The sequence below is a fragment of the Rhineura floridana genome, chromosome 8, assembly GCF_030035675.1.
Source record: "Rhineura floridana isolate rRhiFlo1 chromosome 8, rRhiFlo1.hap2, whole genome shotgun sequence".
NCBI classification, from domain to species: domain Eukaryota; kingdom Metazoa; phylum Chordata; class Lepidosauria; order Squamata; family Rhineuridae; genus Rhineura; species Rhineura floridana.
The window spans coordinates 43,594,392-43,609,570 of record NC_084487.1 but is presented as its reverse complement, the minus strand read 5'-3'; the positions used below and the strand labels follow the sequence as shown (position 1 = coordinate 43,609,570).

General features: G+C 44.9%; 1 protein-coding gene across 1 annotated transcript in view; it reads right to left on the bottom strand.

The window, feature by feature from the left end:
• Nucleotides 1-2: 2 nt before the first annotated feature.
• MICALL1 (MICAL like 1) overlaps nucleotides 3-15,179 on the bottom strand; it is a 58,496-nt gene continuing 43,319 nt past the window's right edge. The window contains exons 11-16 of the mRNA XM_061639085.1: nucleotides 11,867-11,993; nucleotides 9,826-9,916; nucleotides 8,900-8,973; nucleotides 6,044-6,158; nucleotides 5,331-5,377; nucleotides 3-1,792 (exon numbers count right to left, since the gene is read on the bottom strand). Coding sequence (XP_061495069.1) covers nucleotides 1,671-1,792; nucleotides 5,331-5,377; nucleotides 6,044-6,158; nucleotides 8,900-8,973; nucleotides 9,826-9,916; nucleotides 11,867-11,993 — 576 coding nt within the window. The 3' untranslated portion in view covers nucleotides 3-1,670. The remainder of the gene's footprint in view (nucleotides 1,793-5,330; nucleotides 5,378-6,043; nucleotides 6,159-8,899; nucleotides 8,974-9,825; nucleotides 9,917-11,866; nucleotides 11,994-15,179) is intronic.

The following is a 15,179-nucleotide window of genomic DNA, read 5'->3' as shown; positions in this document are numbered from 1 at the left end:
TGCTAAATACAATAGTTTTATTTATGTATTTTTGTTCCCTGCATGTCAATGGAGACTGTCGTTAATACAGTGTAGTTATGACCACCAAAGGGATTTCTGAGGGGAGCCTATCTGGTGGCATTTTGTAACATTGTTTTGTTTTATAGAGGGGAAAGTTGTGCTTTGGGATCAAACCCCAGGGTGGCCTTTTGGTGGCAAGCAAGATTCAGCAGGAGGCTGTCATCCACTCATAAGGATTGATAACAAGGCCCTGACCAGTGCTGGCAAGGCTGATAAACTTCAATCCCCTTCTGAAATGGTGTAGGCTGTATGTCAGAGCCAGGGACTGGTCAAATATTTCATCATATTTGGGTAAGGCAGCACAGCAATTTGCTCTGGGCTGGTAGTCTACTCTGCTAATAAGAACCCAAGACTAACAGCCGACTAACCAACACCTACAATACTATCAGTGTTTAACTCAGACCAAACAAACATTTCAATAAATAACTCCTCAACTCAGAGGAGAAGGCAGAAAAGGTGAGGAGACACATCTTCCCTCCTAACGCACACGCAAACACACTCACACATACTTGCAAACAAATAAAAACAAAGCTGGAAGGGGGAAGCTGAAATTCAGCTAAGAAACAACCCTCTTAGGAAAGTATATACAGATCAAGCTAGGGGAGGAGCAGCTGGGTTCCCTCCCAAATGGGCTAAGGGTGGCACTGGTGAGCAAGGCAAAACAGAAAACTTGTTGGCATTGAGTACAGCACAGGATCCTCTTATGCCCTAACAGCGGGCAGGGAATGTATGACCCTTTCCCAACCCCCCATGTCCCCTGAGGAGCACCATGGATGAAATTTAGCAGCAGCAACCAAGAGGGTTAAAAGGCCCAGTGAGTGTCCAATTCAGACCTGCTCAAAGACACGAAAATCCAACCCCCTTAAAGCTTTCTACCCTACTTTGTTAAAAACGGTTTCCAAGAGACTCAGCATTCACAGCACATTTGCGCAGGGAAGGCATCTAGAAATAGGGCACTGGTTAGGTTTCTTGGCTGTTTCTATTGGCCCTTATGACATGGAAGCATTTTTTGTGATCTTTAGTTGAACAGTTTAAGCCAACAACAAAAATGTAATAACCGTGCTCCGAAAGCCCAAAGTTTTTCCAAATGACCAAAGTGGGATTTTTGACAAGGAGGTAACAAGAAAGGGGGCTGGAGCAGGAGATAGGAGCCCCCCCTAAAGACGACTGTGGAAAGTCTCCTCCTCCCCAAAGGAGGAAGGATATGAGGCACATGTGACTATCACAGTTAAGAGGGGACAATTAGTGCAAGTTTCCCAGACACCCAAATCCTGTACTGCTCAGAACTATTAAGAACGCAAGTACAACTGAGGAAGCCTAAAGCTCACCCCACCTAGAAGCCAGAGGGACAAGTGGCTTTCTTCTCCAGTCTGTCCCTCCATCAATTTCGGTACTGATGAGACTTGCTACACCTCCCCACTTAGTAGGCAAAGGAACTTCCTGTTGCTGGAAGAAGACTGAATTTCTCTGGAGTAAACCGGCTTTGGTTTATGGCGAGGCACAGCTTTTTTTGGGGGGGGGAGGGGAGACAGGAGGCAGAAGCCCCACTTGCCAGGTGGCCAGACAAACAGCACTGATTTGTCTCTCCCCACTTCCGACGGCCCCCAGCTTTAGCTTTTCTCCTTGGGCGACTTGCTCTTTGACTCATGTTTGTTCCCAAGCAGCTTCAACACTTTCATGGGCTTGAATTTCCCTCTCTTCTTGCTATCAGCCTCAACCTCCCTGTGAAATTCTGGAAAGAGAAAGGGAGATGCACAGTGAGCACTTTCTGTGAAATGCAGCTGGGGCTAGGTGGGAGAGGAACATAAGAAGCTGTCTTCTATCAAGTCAGACAGTTGCTCCATCTTGTTTAGTACTATCCATTGCTGACTGGCAGCGCGTCAGGACTGCATACAGGAGTCTAACTGGAGTAGACAGGAGTTTTAGACAGGAATCTACCGTATCTGGAATGCCAAGGACTGAACCTGAGCTACAACCCTTCTCCCATATGTACAAGTGTACACAAGTCACACACTATTGCAAATATCTGTAACATCAGAAACTCTGCAATTCTGTACAAAGGAAATTTCTGATTCGGTGACCAGGAAACCCAAATGCTGCAAGGGGACCACATTAGCTAAATTAGCATAACTGCTTATTTGAAAGCTTCCTGCACCTTAGATCATTTTACAGTCAGAACAGGCATAGTTGATAGAATTTGATTTTTTTTTAATCCTGTGAGAGATTGAGAAAAGGATTGGCACTTATGGAAAAGAGTGAAAAGAGAGCAATAACAAGCACTAAATAGAATCACAACCCTTCCTGTATTCCAAATCAAATATGCACTTCAAGGGTAATGCATGAGATACAATCTCAAACTGGAATTATCACCTGGTGTTCAGGGTTCCCAAAGTAGTCTATATCCTGTGATTCTGTAGGAGCACAGAGAAAACTCAGTGTTTTCTTGGTTACTGAATTAACTACCTGATTTAAAAAAAAAAAACAGACGAAAGATGCAAATTTCTAGCCCTTATGGCTGTGAAGAAAAGACAAGAAAGTACACAGGTAAAATCTCAGATGCCATATAAAGGAAACCGAATATCCAACATTTGGGGGCAGGGCTTCAGTGCTTTGCTTAGTTTCTTGCCTTATGGGTAGCATAACCAGACTAAATTAGTAAATTAGCAAAAACAAGTGTGTATCCATACAAAGCTTTTATGGTTTGTGTTCTTCCTTTGAAGTTGCTTCAGAAAGAAAGGGAAGGGAGTACTTAAGACTCCCTTTGGCTCCCAGGCAACTGTTAAGGTGAAGGATCTGGGTTCTTTGGCATAATGCTTCTCCCTTTCCTCCCTCACAACTGCTTCAGAGGGGGCAAAGCAGAACTCAGATTCCCTACATCTCCAAAATGATTGTTAAAGGGAGAGATTTGCTGCTCTGTGTGTTGGCTAAGGGAAGCAAGCTCAGCTCAACACAGTTCTTGTGGCACCTACCCTTTGGAATCCCCCCTTTAAATATCAGACAGGTGCCGTCTCTATTGTCTTTTTGGCACCTGCTGAAGACCTTCCTCTATCAGCAAGCCCTATAAAGTAGAGACCTTATTCCAGTCCACATCTGTATTGTAATTGTTTTTAAATATGTTTTTTTTTTTTTTTTTTTTTAAATTAGATATGTTTTTAGTGTTTTGCCACTTGCTGTTTGCCACCCCAGGTTCCCTTCGGGAGGAAGAGCGGACATACATGTAATAAATAAATAAAAATAAACCCTTGGGTCAGGGCTAGTGAGAGTGTGCTGCCCTTGGCTGGCTGGGATATCCCCCAACAGCAGAGTGAAGTGTGCATGCATCACCCACAGCCAAAGACAGTTTGGGAAGAAAATCAAGGAGCATCATTTGACATCCCTCCCACCCCAAATTTCTCTCCCCCCACTTGCTGCTCCCACTGCATCTAGAAATAAGAGAATTCATGCCAATTTACCCCATTTGCACCATTTATACAAAGCCATACAATCCAGCTTTTCTTGGAGCAGAATTGAGGCTTTTTAGTATGTTTACTTGAAAAATAAACACACACATGGTGTCCTGGCTAACCGTCCTAATATCTACAGTGCCGTGCAAAAGTACTTAGACCCCTGACCAATGTTCTCATATTACTGAATTACAAATGGTACATTGTAAATTCGTTCTGTATGTTTTATTTTGAAGCACTGAAACTCAAAATCAATTATTGTAAGGTGACATTAGTTTTATGTTGGGAAATGTTTGTAAGAAACAAAAAACTGAAAAATCTTGCTTGCTTAAGTATTCAGCCTTCACACATTAATGTTTGGTAGAGCCAACTTTCGCTGCAATAACAGCTTTAAGTCTTTTGGGGTAGGTACGTACCAGCTTTGCACACAGTGTCGGAGGGATTTTGAACCATTCTTCTTGGTAGATTTGCTCCAGGTCATTCATGTTGGTTGGATGTCGCTTGTGGACCACAATTTTCAAAGAGCGCCACAGATTCTCAATGGGATTGAGATCAGGACTTTGAATGGGCCACTGTAGGACATTCACCTTTTTGTTCTTCAGCCACTCCAATGTTGCTTTGGCCTTGTGCTGGGATCATTGTCCTGCTGAAAAGTGAATTTCCTTCCAAGCTTCAGTTTTTTAATGGACTGAAGCAGGTTCTCTTGCAATATTTCCCTGTATTTTGCTCCATCCATTCTTCCTTCTATTTTAACAAGATGCTCAGTCCCTGATGATGAGAAGCATCCCCACAGCATGATGCTGCCACCACTCTTCACTGTAGGGATGGTGCGTCTTGAGGCATGGGCAGTGTTAGGTTTGTGTCACAAACAGCACTTTGAGTTTTGGCCAAAAAGCTCTATCTTGGTCTCATCTGACCACAAAACCTTTTCCCACATCGCAGCTGGGGCACTCTCATGCTTTCTGGCAAACTGCAGACATGCTTTGAGATAGTACTTTTTGAGTAACGGCTTCTTTCTTGCCGCCCTCCCATGCAGGCCAGTGTTAGGCAGAGCTCTTGATATGGTTGACTGGTGCACCATTATTCCACTCCCAGCCACTGAACTTTGTCGCTCCTTCAAAGTGATTGTTGGCCTCTGTATGGTTTATCTCACAAGTCTCCTTGTTCAAGCGCTGAGTTTTGAGGGACAGCCTTTTCTTGGCAGTGCCTGGGTGGTGTGACGCAGCTTCCACTTCCTGATTATTGATCCAACTGTGCCCACTGGGATATCCAAACACTTGGATATTATTTTGTACCTTTTCCAAATCTATGCATTCATGCAGTCTATGCATTCTTCATTTTCCTTCAGATCCACAGCCTGACCAACGATCCTTCAACAGTGGGGTTTTTATCTTGACAATGTGACAGCAAACTTTAATGGTTCATAGGTGGAGGCCAATGGTAAGGTAATTGTGTCCTCAATAGGGCAATTTCTTTCATCTGTGCAAACTGGGAGTTTCCACAGCACAGCGGTTCAATACTTATGCAAGCAACATGTTTCAGTTTTTTGTTTCCTACAAATATTTCCCAACATAAAACCAATGTCACCTTACAATAATTGATTTTGAGTTTCAGTGTTTCAAACTAAAATATCATACAGAACGAAATTACAACGTACCATTTGTAATTCAGTAATATGAGAGTGTTCGTCAGGAGTCTGAGTACTTTTGCAAGGCACTGTACAAAGATGGGGGAGGGTGCAAATATTTTCATAAATAATACTCAGGAGTCAAGTGTCAACATTGGGACTCCATAGCTCTTCATTCCTGGACCTCAGTCCTCTCATACCTTTCTTTTTAATCATGGCTTCCAACATTTTGTCCTCCTCTTCTTCCCTGGCAAAACAAGAGAAAGCAAGAGTGAGAATCCGCCTTAGCGAGAACAGTCAAGGTGCAGCTTCTGAGACCTCATTATGGGGAAGGGCCATAGCTCAGTGGCACAGCATCTGCTTTACCTGGGCTCAAACCCCAGCATCTCCAGGTAGGGCTGGGAGAGACCTCTGTATGAAACCCTGGAGAGCTGCTGCCAGTCAATGTAGAATAATACTGAGCTAGATGGACCAAGTGGTCTGACTCAGTATCTTCCTATATTCATTATGCCCAGAAATGCCAGAAGTTGCTCTTCTCCAAATACTGTTCAGCCAATACTTCCTGTGTCAGGAATGGGAGAACCTGTGGTCCTCTGGATGTTGTTGGACTCCCACTCCCATCAGCCCCAGCCAGCACAGCCAGATGTCAGGGATGATGGGAGTTGTAGGCCACAGATTCACCATCCTTGCCCTAGTAGACAAAGCATTCTCTCAGATCCTTGACACACCACACCTCTGCCCAAGCTTCTAGCATCAGTCCCTTGGACAAAGTCCGGGTGCTGATGTGTTTTGCCGGTGTAAGAATGGCATTTGTGCAGTTGTGCTATGTACAGTTACAACCAGTGTTACTGTCTTCCCAAATCTGCTATTTAGAAGCAAGCAGCCTACTGCCACTGACTTCCCCTCATGCTACCTTTGCCGGTCCTCATCCAGGCAGTTGACAATGGCATTCCGTTGCTCAATAATGGTCACAAGCTCTTGCATCAACACCTTTTCCCTCACGCGGTCCTCATCTGTCCACTCTTTCTCTGCCCGCCAAGAAGGGTGTAGGAGTTATTTATTTATTATTTGTGCTTACAGTCTGCCCTTCACCAAACAGTTCCAGGGCAGGCTAACAAAAATATCACAATTAAAACAAGTACAATTTACATTAACATCATAAAATAAAAGCGCAAGAATAACCGGTAATAAAACCGCAGCACAGAACAGCAGTGCACAGCAATGCAGGAGCTACATGATGCATTTCCTCAGGCAAGATGGTCAAACTTCTGATCTGTAAAATGTTTCACGAGAAGTGTTTGTCTGACCCCAATATGCTCCTCCTGGAATGCACTCAGTGCTGGAAATACCATGAAAGCTGAACAATTTCTGGCTTTCTATCCTAGCATGCGACACCGTTAAGTATAAAAGACTTAAGACTTATTTAAATACTACAATCCATGGGACTGTGTGGAAGAGAGAGTGTTATCTCTAGTTAAAACTGGGATGGGGAAACTGTGGTCCTCCCCATGCTGTTGGACTATACCTCCCATTATCCTTGACATTTGGCCATGCCGGCTAGGGCTGATGAGAGTTGTAGTTCAACAATATCTGGAGGGCTGCAGATTAGCCCCCCTGAGTCAAAGGGATCTCAGGTGGTAGGAAAGATGACTTAAGAAAGACCTCTGCCTGGGATTTTAGACAGCCGCTGCCCTTCAGATAGTCAGCATTGGGCTAGACAGACCAATGTTTAAAGACTGTGACTCAGTACAAGACAGTTTTGTGCGTTCATGCTTTCCTGACTTTCTTGTCTGAGACTTAACATGATATTCAGAGTTCTCCTGACAAAAGGGTCAATAGCGGCTCGAAACAGATTGGGGTTTGCTCGCTATGGTCTTCTCTGTACCCTTCTACAGATCATTCCTGTCTTGAGCCTATTTTGGCAGCATCCCTCTCACTGGACTCTCATTAACAAACTAGGCCAGGAAATGCCATCTACGCAAGGCTGGCAATGGGGACAGAACCTCTTGTTTTAATGAACAGTGCTCTCTGCTGGCAGTCAATGTTTGTTGAAACAAAGGATTGGGAGAAGCAATATCCTTCAATGTAGTCTCAGACAGGCCACAATCAGTGACAGAGCAGATGTTTTATATTAGAAAGTCCACACTTTGTTCCCCTGCAACTTTAGTTAAAAGCCTCTCTGGAGGCTGGGCCAAGGAAAGCTCTCTTGTTCAAGACCCTGGAGAGCTGCTGGTAGACAAAATTGGCAACATATGTAGGCCCATCATGTTCAATGAGTACAAAGTAAGAGAATATAGATCGTGCATTTCAGGCTGTGCATATGCACAAGGATCCCTAGGCACATGTTACATTGCAACAGTCACATAGGCCCAGGGACAAGGCAGGAGCAGCACCAGGGAGGAGGAGGTGGGTAGGATGAGATTGGGACTGCGCTATTTACCATTACAAACATGAACAAATATCTGCAGATGGCTAGTACTGGTGAAAAGCATGATATTCTGCTCTCAGGAATATTTTGCCTCTACCAAACAGGTTCATGTTACAATTCTGAAATGCTTCAGTCTCAGTAATCCTTAGAGTAACCCTGTAAGGTAGGTCAGCATTATTTTCTTCATACTGCAGATGGGATTGAGGCCAAGAGACAGTGGCTTGTCTAAGGCCACCAAGTAAGTTCATGACAGACAGAAGATTCAAATTGGGATTTCTTCTAAGCTAACATGGGTAATGGTAGTTGTCTAAACCACTGTTCTTCAGTTTTGTAGTCCATCAATATCTGAGACCCAACTCCCATCATCCCTGACCACGCTGTCTGGGGATGATGGGAGTTGTAGTCCAACAACATCTAGAGACCCCAGGTTGAAGAACAGTGGTTTAAACTAGCAGCACTTGGGCTTCACTTGCAGTAGGTCCCAGGTTCAATTCAATGGCGGAAACCAACAAAAGTCACTGCTTGTCAGTGTACATAATACTAAGCTAGATGGACCAATGGTCTGTCCTGGTATAAGGCAGATTCCTAACCTGCCATTCCATCAGACTGAAGCAGAAGGAAAGAAGGACCACTCCATCAGCTCTGCTCAGAAGCCATCTCCATCAGGCTTTTCCTCTCCCTCAACTGTCATCCTGCAACAACTGTTCCGTCAGAATGCTGCAGAGGGAGAGAATAGAAGCAGGCCCGCCCTACTGGCTCTGCTGAGAGATCAGCAACTTTTGGCTCCTCCTCTCCTTGAAGTGTTTCCATTCCAGCTGGTCATTAAAAGAACTCCATAATCTAAGAACTAGTGCCTGAGTTTGCTTATTCCCTCTTCCCTCCCAATCCCTTTTCCTTTTGTGTTGTGTCTTTTAGATAGCAATCCTGAAGGCAGGGATGGTCTTATTACTGAGCTTTGTAAGCTGCTCTAAGAGCCTTTATTTTATTTTTTGCTGAAGAGCGGGGTAAAAATACTTCAAACAAAACATTCCCATTCCTGACTTTTTAATGCCATTGAGGAAACTGAAAGCACCTTATTAAAAGTGCTACAGCATGAAGAAACAGAAGATTAGTTTGATGCTCAAAGAATTCTAAATGAGCACCCTGGAGGGCCAGCCATCCCAGCAAGGCCAGAAATAAAAAGTAGCCCTTATAGCCTGACTGGTCTCCTCACTTAGACCCTTGTGAAAGGGCTTTCTTTAACCACATTAAGTAAAATATAAAATGATTGCAATCATTTTCAAATGATAAAGCAAGGATTACTTAAAAAACCTGGCAGGAGTACACCCTAAAGAGACTTACCAGGTTTATTGAGAAGGCATCGCAGTTCATACTCCACATCAGCCTGACGCTGCTCCAAGTTCTGCTGCTTGAAACTAAAAAGAAGGGAAGAGGAGCATTATCAGCAAGGCCTGGGAGCACGAGGATGGGTAGGTGGGAATCTTCAGTGAGGAAAGTGGTCCTTTTGAAAGAACATTCTTCCAGGGAACAGTCTGAACACTGGATGTCCCTGAAATCCAGCAACAGACTGATTGTCATTTCAATCTTATCCAAGAAAAGAGGTGGCGACAACTGGGGGGAGGGTTTTATGTCACAGGGTGGTCACAGCTGTTTCCATTAATGGATGCTAAAGAAGATGATGACTTTGAGGGCTTTCAAGTCTCAAACTATAGCTCATCCAAGCTGTGAGGTTCTCTCTGTGAGGAATAACATCTTTTCCATATAGCTCTACAAATGAAGGCCTTCCTCACTTTGCCCAGAGCATCTACGGTTGGAATTTCAGCTTAGCAATACTTGGTGGCTTCTGCAGCAATTGTAAATGAGCTCCATCGCACATACCTCCATGGGACCTACATTTCTGCTGCATGTGAAGTGAGGAATTCTTACAGCTGCATGCGCATGTGCACAAACATCCCTCCTGCCATGACAGAATTTCCTACCGCAGCAAACTCGTCAAAGTACAGACTAAGTACCTTTCATGAGGCTGAAAGAGCTACCTCACCAGTGGAGAATCTGTGGCCTTTTCAGATGTATGGTCTACAACTCCCATCATCATTTGGCTATGCTAGCTGAGGCCGACAGGAGATGGAGGGCCACAGGTTAACTCTATCTCTGATGTCCCCGTTTGGACCAGCCTTCAAGGCTCAGAATTAAGTTTGCGAAGAGTGGGACTTGCTCCGTGGAAAACGTGCTTGGAACTGTAGCCAAAATCTGTTATTTGTACTCACATATAGATGAGTTCAGACTCGCGACGCACCAGCATGTGCTTCTCATGGATGAGCTTAAACCAGTCGACCAGCAGACCATCTTCAGGAACATCTGTTGGTCAAAGGGACAGAGGGAAAGAAAGCTCAGAAGCACACACATGTGGTGAAGACAGGAAGCTGCCTTATACCAAATTGAACCATTGGTTCATCATTGGCTCTCCAGGGTTAAAGGTTGAACCTGGGACCTTTTGAATGCAGGGCATGTACTCTACTCACTGAGCTACAGCTCTTCCCCAAGACGTCTACACCACACAGGCAAAGGGATAATGCAACTGGAGCATCTCTTACTGTTACTCAATACTGGCTTCAGGGCAACCAAGATCTAGGAGTGCTATTTTTGAAGCAGAGACGTACACGGCAGCATTTCCTCAATCTCTGCACACAAATACTTACCAAGCAGATTAGATATTTTTGGTTTTTTTACCTCCCTCGTCCTTTCCAAGCTGCCAGCACACAATGATTTCCCCCCTCGCCTTTGCTGTGAACAGAGCCACACTGGCCTCTACAGGCAGCGCACCCCAACAGCCTCTTTGCTGGAACTGCAGAGCATCATGCATCTTTCAACAGCGCTCAGTCTCCGCTTGCATTCCTCAAAGCCCAGTCAGTGATCCCCTGCCCTCCAACTAACGCAGGAAATGAAGCTGTCAGGACTGGTGTGCTATTTCTATGGTTGGCGGGCGAGGTCCTGTTGGTGGTGCCACCGCTGCGGGTGGCCCAGGTGCCTCTGGCCCTGGTTGGTGGCAGTTCTGTGTTTTGGGAATGCCCTCCCTGGTGAGGTGTGTCTCTCCCACTCATTAACAACATTCAGGAAGAATGTAAAAACATTCCTATTCACCCAGGCATGGTGGTTGAAAGATACCATTCCTGGCAACCTTGAAATTGTTGGCTCTGAGGATAGGTGATTGTTTTTAAATGATTTTAATCACTTTTTTAAAAAAGTAAATATGGTATTGTTTTGCCGCTTTGTTGTTTGCTGCCCTGGATGGGATAGAAATTTAGTTAATTAATTATTACTACTACTGTTATTATTACTACTATTTTCTGCATCAACCAGCACCTTGTCACAATCCAATTTACTCTCTCCCTAGCTAAAAGCAGGAGTCACTCAAAACCAGACCTTTTCCTGAACAGCAGCCAAATAAGCTTCACAATACTACTTCCTTCACTTCCATCCTTCCCCAGCAAACGTGGAGGCCAATATGTCTCAACTGAGCTTCTCCACCTTGTGCATTTGGGTATTTCCCCTCTCAGCAGACTTGCCCTCAAACCTTTCTCTGCTGCTCCCATTGGCTGCCAGTGTTCAGGCCCAGTCTTCGTGTTTCTATACAATACCGTGCATGGTCACTCACATTTTCCCTGAAGTGTGACCAGCCTTGTATTGTCCATTTGTTTTGATTGACTGAGTGGTTTGCATCTTATGCTCTTTGCCACTTAGGTAATTAAAAAAAGAGTCATAGATGGAGAACCTCAGGCTCAGGGACCAAATGTGGCCCTCTAGGCTTCTCTATCTGGCCCTTGGAACCGTCTTCAACCACACCCCCTCTCCCCAGGTATCCCCCACCCCCACTGACCTGCTTCCAGGGTTTTTTGCCTGACTGGAATATGTCCTTGAACACTAATAATGCCTCTTGCTTGTCTGGGTGGAGAATGAGAGAAGGGTGTGTGAGTATATGTAGAAGCTAACCTACTGTAGAAAGGGGAAATTTACATTTGGTGTTCCATCTACTTTTGCCTGTGGCCCTTGGAAGGCTACCTAGAAGGGAATGTGGCCCTTGGGCTGAAAAAGGTTCCCTAACCATGGATTAGGTGATATCTGCATTTGTTTAATAAACAAGAAGTGTACACGTAGAGTATTTTGTAGCATTCACCCCTGCATATACACAAAGACCTGGAAAAGTGGGCTTGGCTGGCGGTTTCATTAAACTTTGCTTTATATCCCAAGACTCTTCCTGCCTTTTGCCTTGCTCTGCCCAGCCTCACAGGTGGTTATCACCCATCCTACCATTCTCCATGCTGCGGAGTTTCCTTTCCAGCTCGACTCCTCGATGCTCCAGCTCATCCAGGTGCTGCTCAATGCTGTCCATCTCGCCATAGATATCCTCCACCGGGACGTACTGGTCTGACTGAACCTGAAAAAAGACAAAGAACCAAGAATCATGTTTCTGATTTCTGGCAAGCCAGTCGTGGTTTTCTGAAAGATACCAGTTGACTCCAGGGTGGGAGAAGGGAAATAAAAGTTACAGAAAATACATTGTATAGATAAACAGATACAGATACATGGATATGGGCAAGACACAGGACAGAAAGCAGTGATGCTAGATTCTTTGGCACTGCCTGCATGCTTCCTATGGTTTCTTACACAACCATGAGAGACAGAAAATTGTTTTGGCTGACATTCTTAAGGAGACAAATTCTGAAGTCATAAGAACATATGAACATAAGAAGAGCCTGCTGGATCAGGCCAGTGGCCCATCTAGTCCAGCATCCTGTTCTCACAGTGGCCAACCAGGTGCCTGGGGGAAGCCCGCAAGCAGGAAGAACACTCTCCCCTGCCGAGGCTTCCGGCAACTGGTTTTCAGAAGCATGCTGCCTCTGACTAGGGTGGCAGAGCACAGCCATCACGGCTAGTAGCCATTGATAGCCCTGTCCTCCATGAACTTGTCTAATCTTCTTTTAAAGCCATCCAAGCTGGTGGCCATTACCGCATCTTGTGGGAGCAAATTCCATAGTTTAACTATGCGCTGAGTAAAGAAGTACTTCCTTTTGTCTGTCCTGAATCTTCCAACATTCAGCTTCTTTGAATGTCCACGAGTTCTAGTATTATGAGAGAGGGAGAAGAACTTTTCTCTATCCACTTTCTCAATGCCATGCATAATTTTATACACTTCTGTCATGTCTCCTCTGACCCGCCTTTTCTCTAAACTAAAAAGCCCCAAATGCTGCAACCTTTCCTCATAAGGGAGTCGCTCCATCCCCTTGATCATTCTGGTTGCCCTCTTCTGAACCTTTTCCAACTCTATAATATCCTTTTTGAGATGAGGCGACCAGAACTGTACACAGTATTCCAAATGCGGCCGCACCATAGATTTATACAACGGCATTATGATATCGGCTGTTTTACTTTCAATACCTTTCCTAATTATCGCTAGCATGGAATTTGCCTTTTTCACAGCTGCCGCACACTGGGTCGACATTTTCATCGTGCTGTCCACTACAACCCCGAGGTCTCTCTCCTGGTCGGTCACCGCCAGTTCAGATCCCATGAGCGTATATGTGAAATTAAGATTTTTTGCTCCAATATGCATAATTTTACACTTGTTTATATTGAATTGCATTTGCCATTTTTCCGCCCATTCACTCAGTTTGGAGAGGTCTTTTTGGAGCTCTTCACAATCCCTTTTTGTTTTAACAACCCTGAACAATTTAGTGTCGTCAGCAAACTTGGCCACTTCACTGCTCACTCCTAATTCTAGGTCATTAATGAACAAGTTGAAAAGTACAGGTCCCAATACCGATCCTTGAGGGACTCCACTTTCTACAGCCCTCCATTGGGAGAACTGTCCGTTGATTCCTACTCTCTGCTTCTTAACCAATTCCTTATCCACAAGAGGACCTCTCCTCTTATTCCATGACTGCTAAGCTTTCTCAGAAGTCCTTGGTGAGTTACCTTGTCAAACGCTTTTTGAAAGTCTAAGTACACTATGTCCACTGGATCACCTCTATCTATATGCTTGTTGACACTCTCAAAGAATTCTAATAGGTTACTGTGACAGGACTTTCCCCTGCAGAAGCCATGCTGGCTCTGCCTCAGCAAGGCTTGTTCTTCTATGTGCTTAGTTAATCTAGCTTTAATAATACTTTCTACCAGTTTTCCAAGGACAGAAGTTAAGCTAACTGGCCTGTAATTTCCGGGATCCCCTCTGGATCCCTTTTTGAAGATTGGCGTTACATTTGCCACTTTCCAGTCCTCAGGCACGGAGGAGGACCCGAGGGACAAGTTACATATTTTAGTTAGCAGATCAGCAATTTCACATTTGAGTTCTTTGAGAACTCTCGGGTGGATGCCATCCGGGCCCGGTGATTTGTCAGTTTTTATATTGTCCATTAAGCCTAGAACTTCCTCTCTCGTTACCACTATTTGTCTCAGTTCCTCAGAATCCCTTCCTGCAAATGTTAGTTCAGGTTCAGGGATCTGCCCTATATCTTCCACTGTGAAGACAGATGCAAAGAATTCATTTAGCTTCTCTGCAATCTCCTTATCGTTCTTTAGTACACCTTTGACTCCCTTATCATCCAAGGGTCCAATCGCCTCCCTAGATGGTCTCCTGCTTTGAATGTATTTAGAGAATTTTTTGTTGTTGGTTTTTATGTTCTTAGCAATGTGCTCCTCAAATTCTTTTTTAGCATCCCTTATTGTCTTCTTGCATTTCTTTTGCCAGAGTTTGTGTTCTTTTTTATTTTCTTCATTCGGACAAGACTTCCATTTTCTGAAGGAAGACTTTTTGCCTGCAGTCCATGCAGCATAGAAAGAAAGTCTGCCTGCAGGCCTACTTAGGCACATAAAGGGTCCCAATTTGGCCCACGAGGCTTTCCTCAAGCCTCACTCACCTGCCCCACACCTGATGCTATATAATTGTTCCTCTCTTGATAGTTCCACTGCAAGTGGGGCTTGCATTCAGTGCCTTTAAATCAGAGCTTGGAAGTAACTCGTTAGAAATAACGAGTTACTTGTAATTTGTTACTATTTTGCATAACGAGTGGGTAACTTCGTTACATTTTGTATGTAACAGAACGAGAGGCAATTTCATTACTTTTGAGCTGCAAATGTAACTTTTTTGCGTTACTTTTGGACGTTACTGGGGGGGAAAGCAGGGGAAATCATCTGCTGCTGTGATTGGTGGAATGGTGGAGAAAGATATGTGCCTCAAACTGGGCTTCTGTGCTGTTTAGCTCTTCCCTCGTGCTCTATGGAGGCACGAGGGAGGAAGTGAAGAGTCAGACAGCGCTGGAGGGCAAGGAGTAGTAGAAGGCAGAAGCAGCAGAATGGAAGTGAAGAGCTGTGGAGGTGAGTGTATGTATTACCCTTTCCAGCCTACTCTCCCTGCCCCCCTGCTCGTCCTGCCTCCCTCAGCCTGCTCGCCCGCCCCCTCTGCTCTTCCTGGCACCCCCTGCTTGTCCTCGCATCTCCTATGCTTGTCCTTGCACCCCCTCCGCTTGTCCTTGCACCCCCTCCGCATGTCCTTGCACCCTCTTTGCACCCCCTCCGCTTGTCCTTGCACCCTCTTTGCACCCCCTCCGCTTGTCCTTGCACCCTC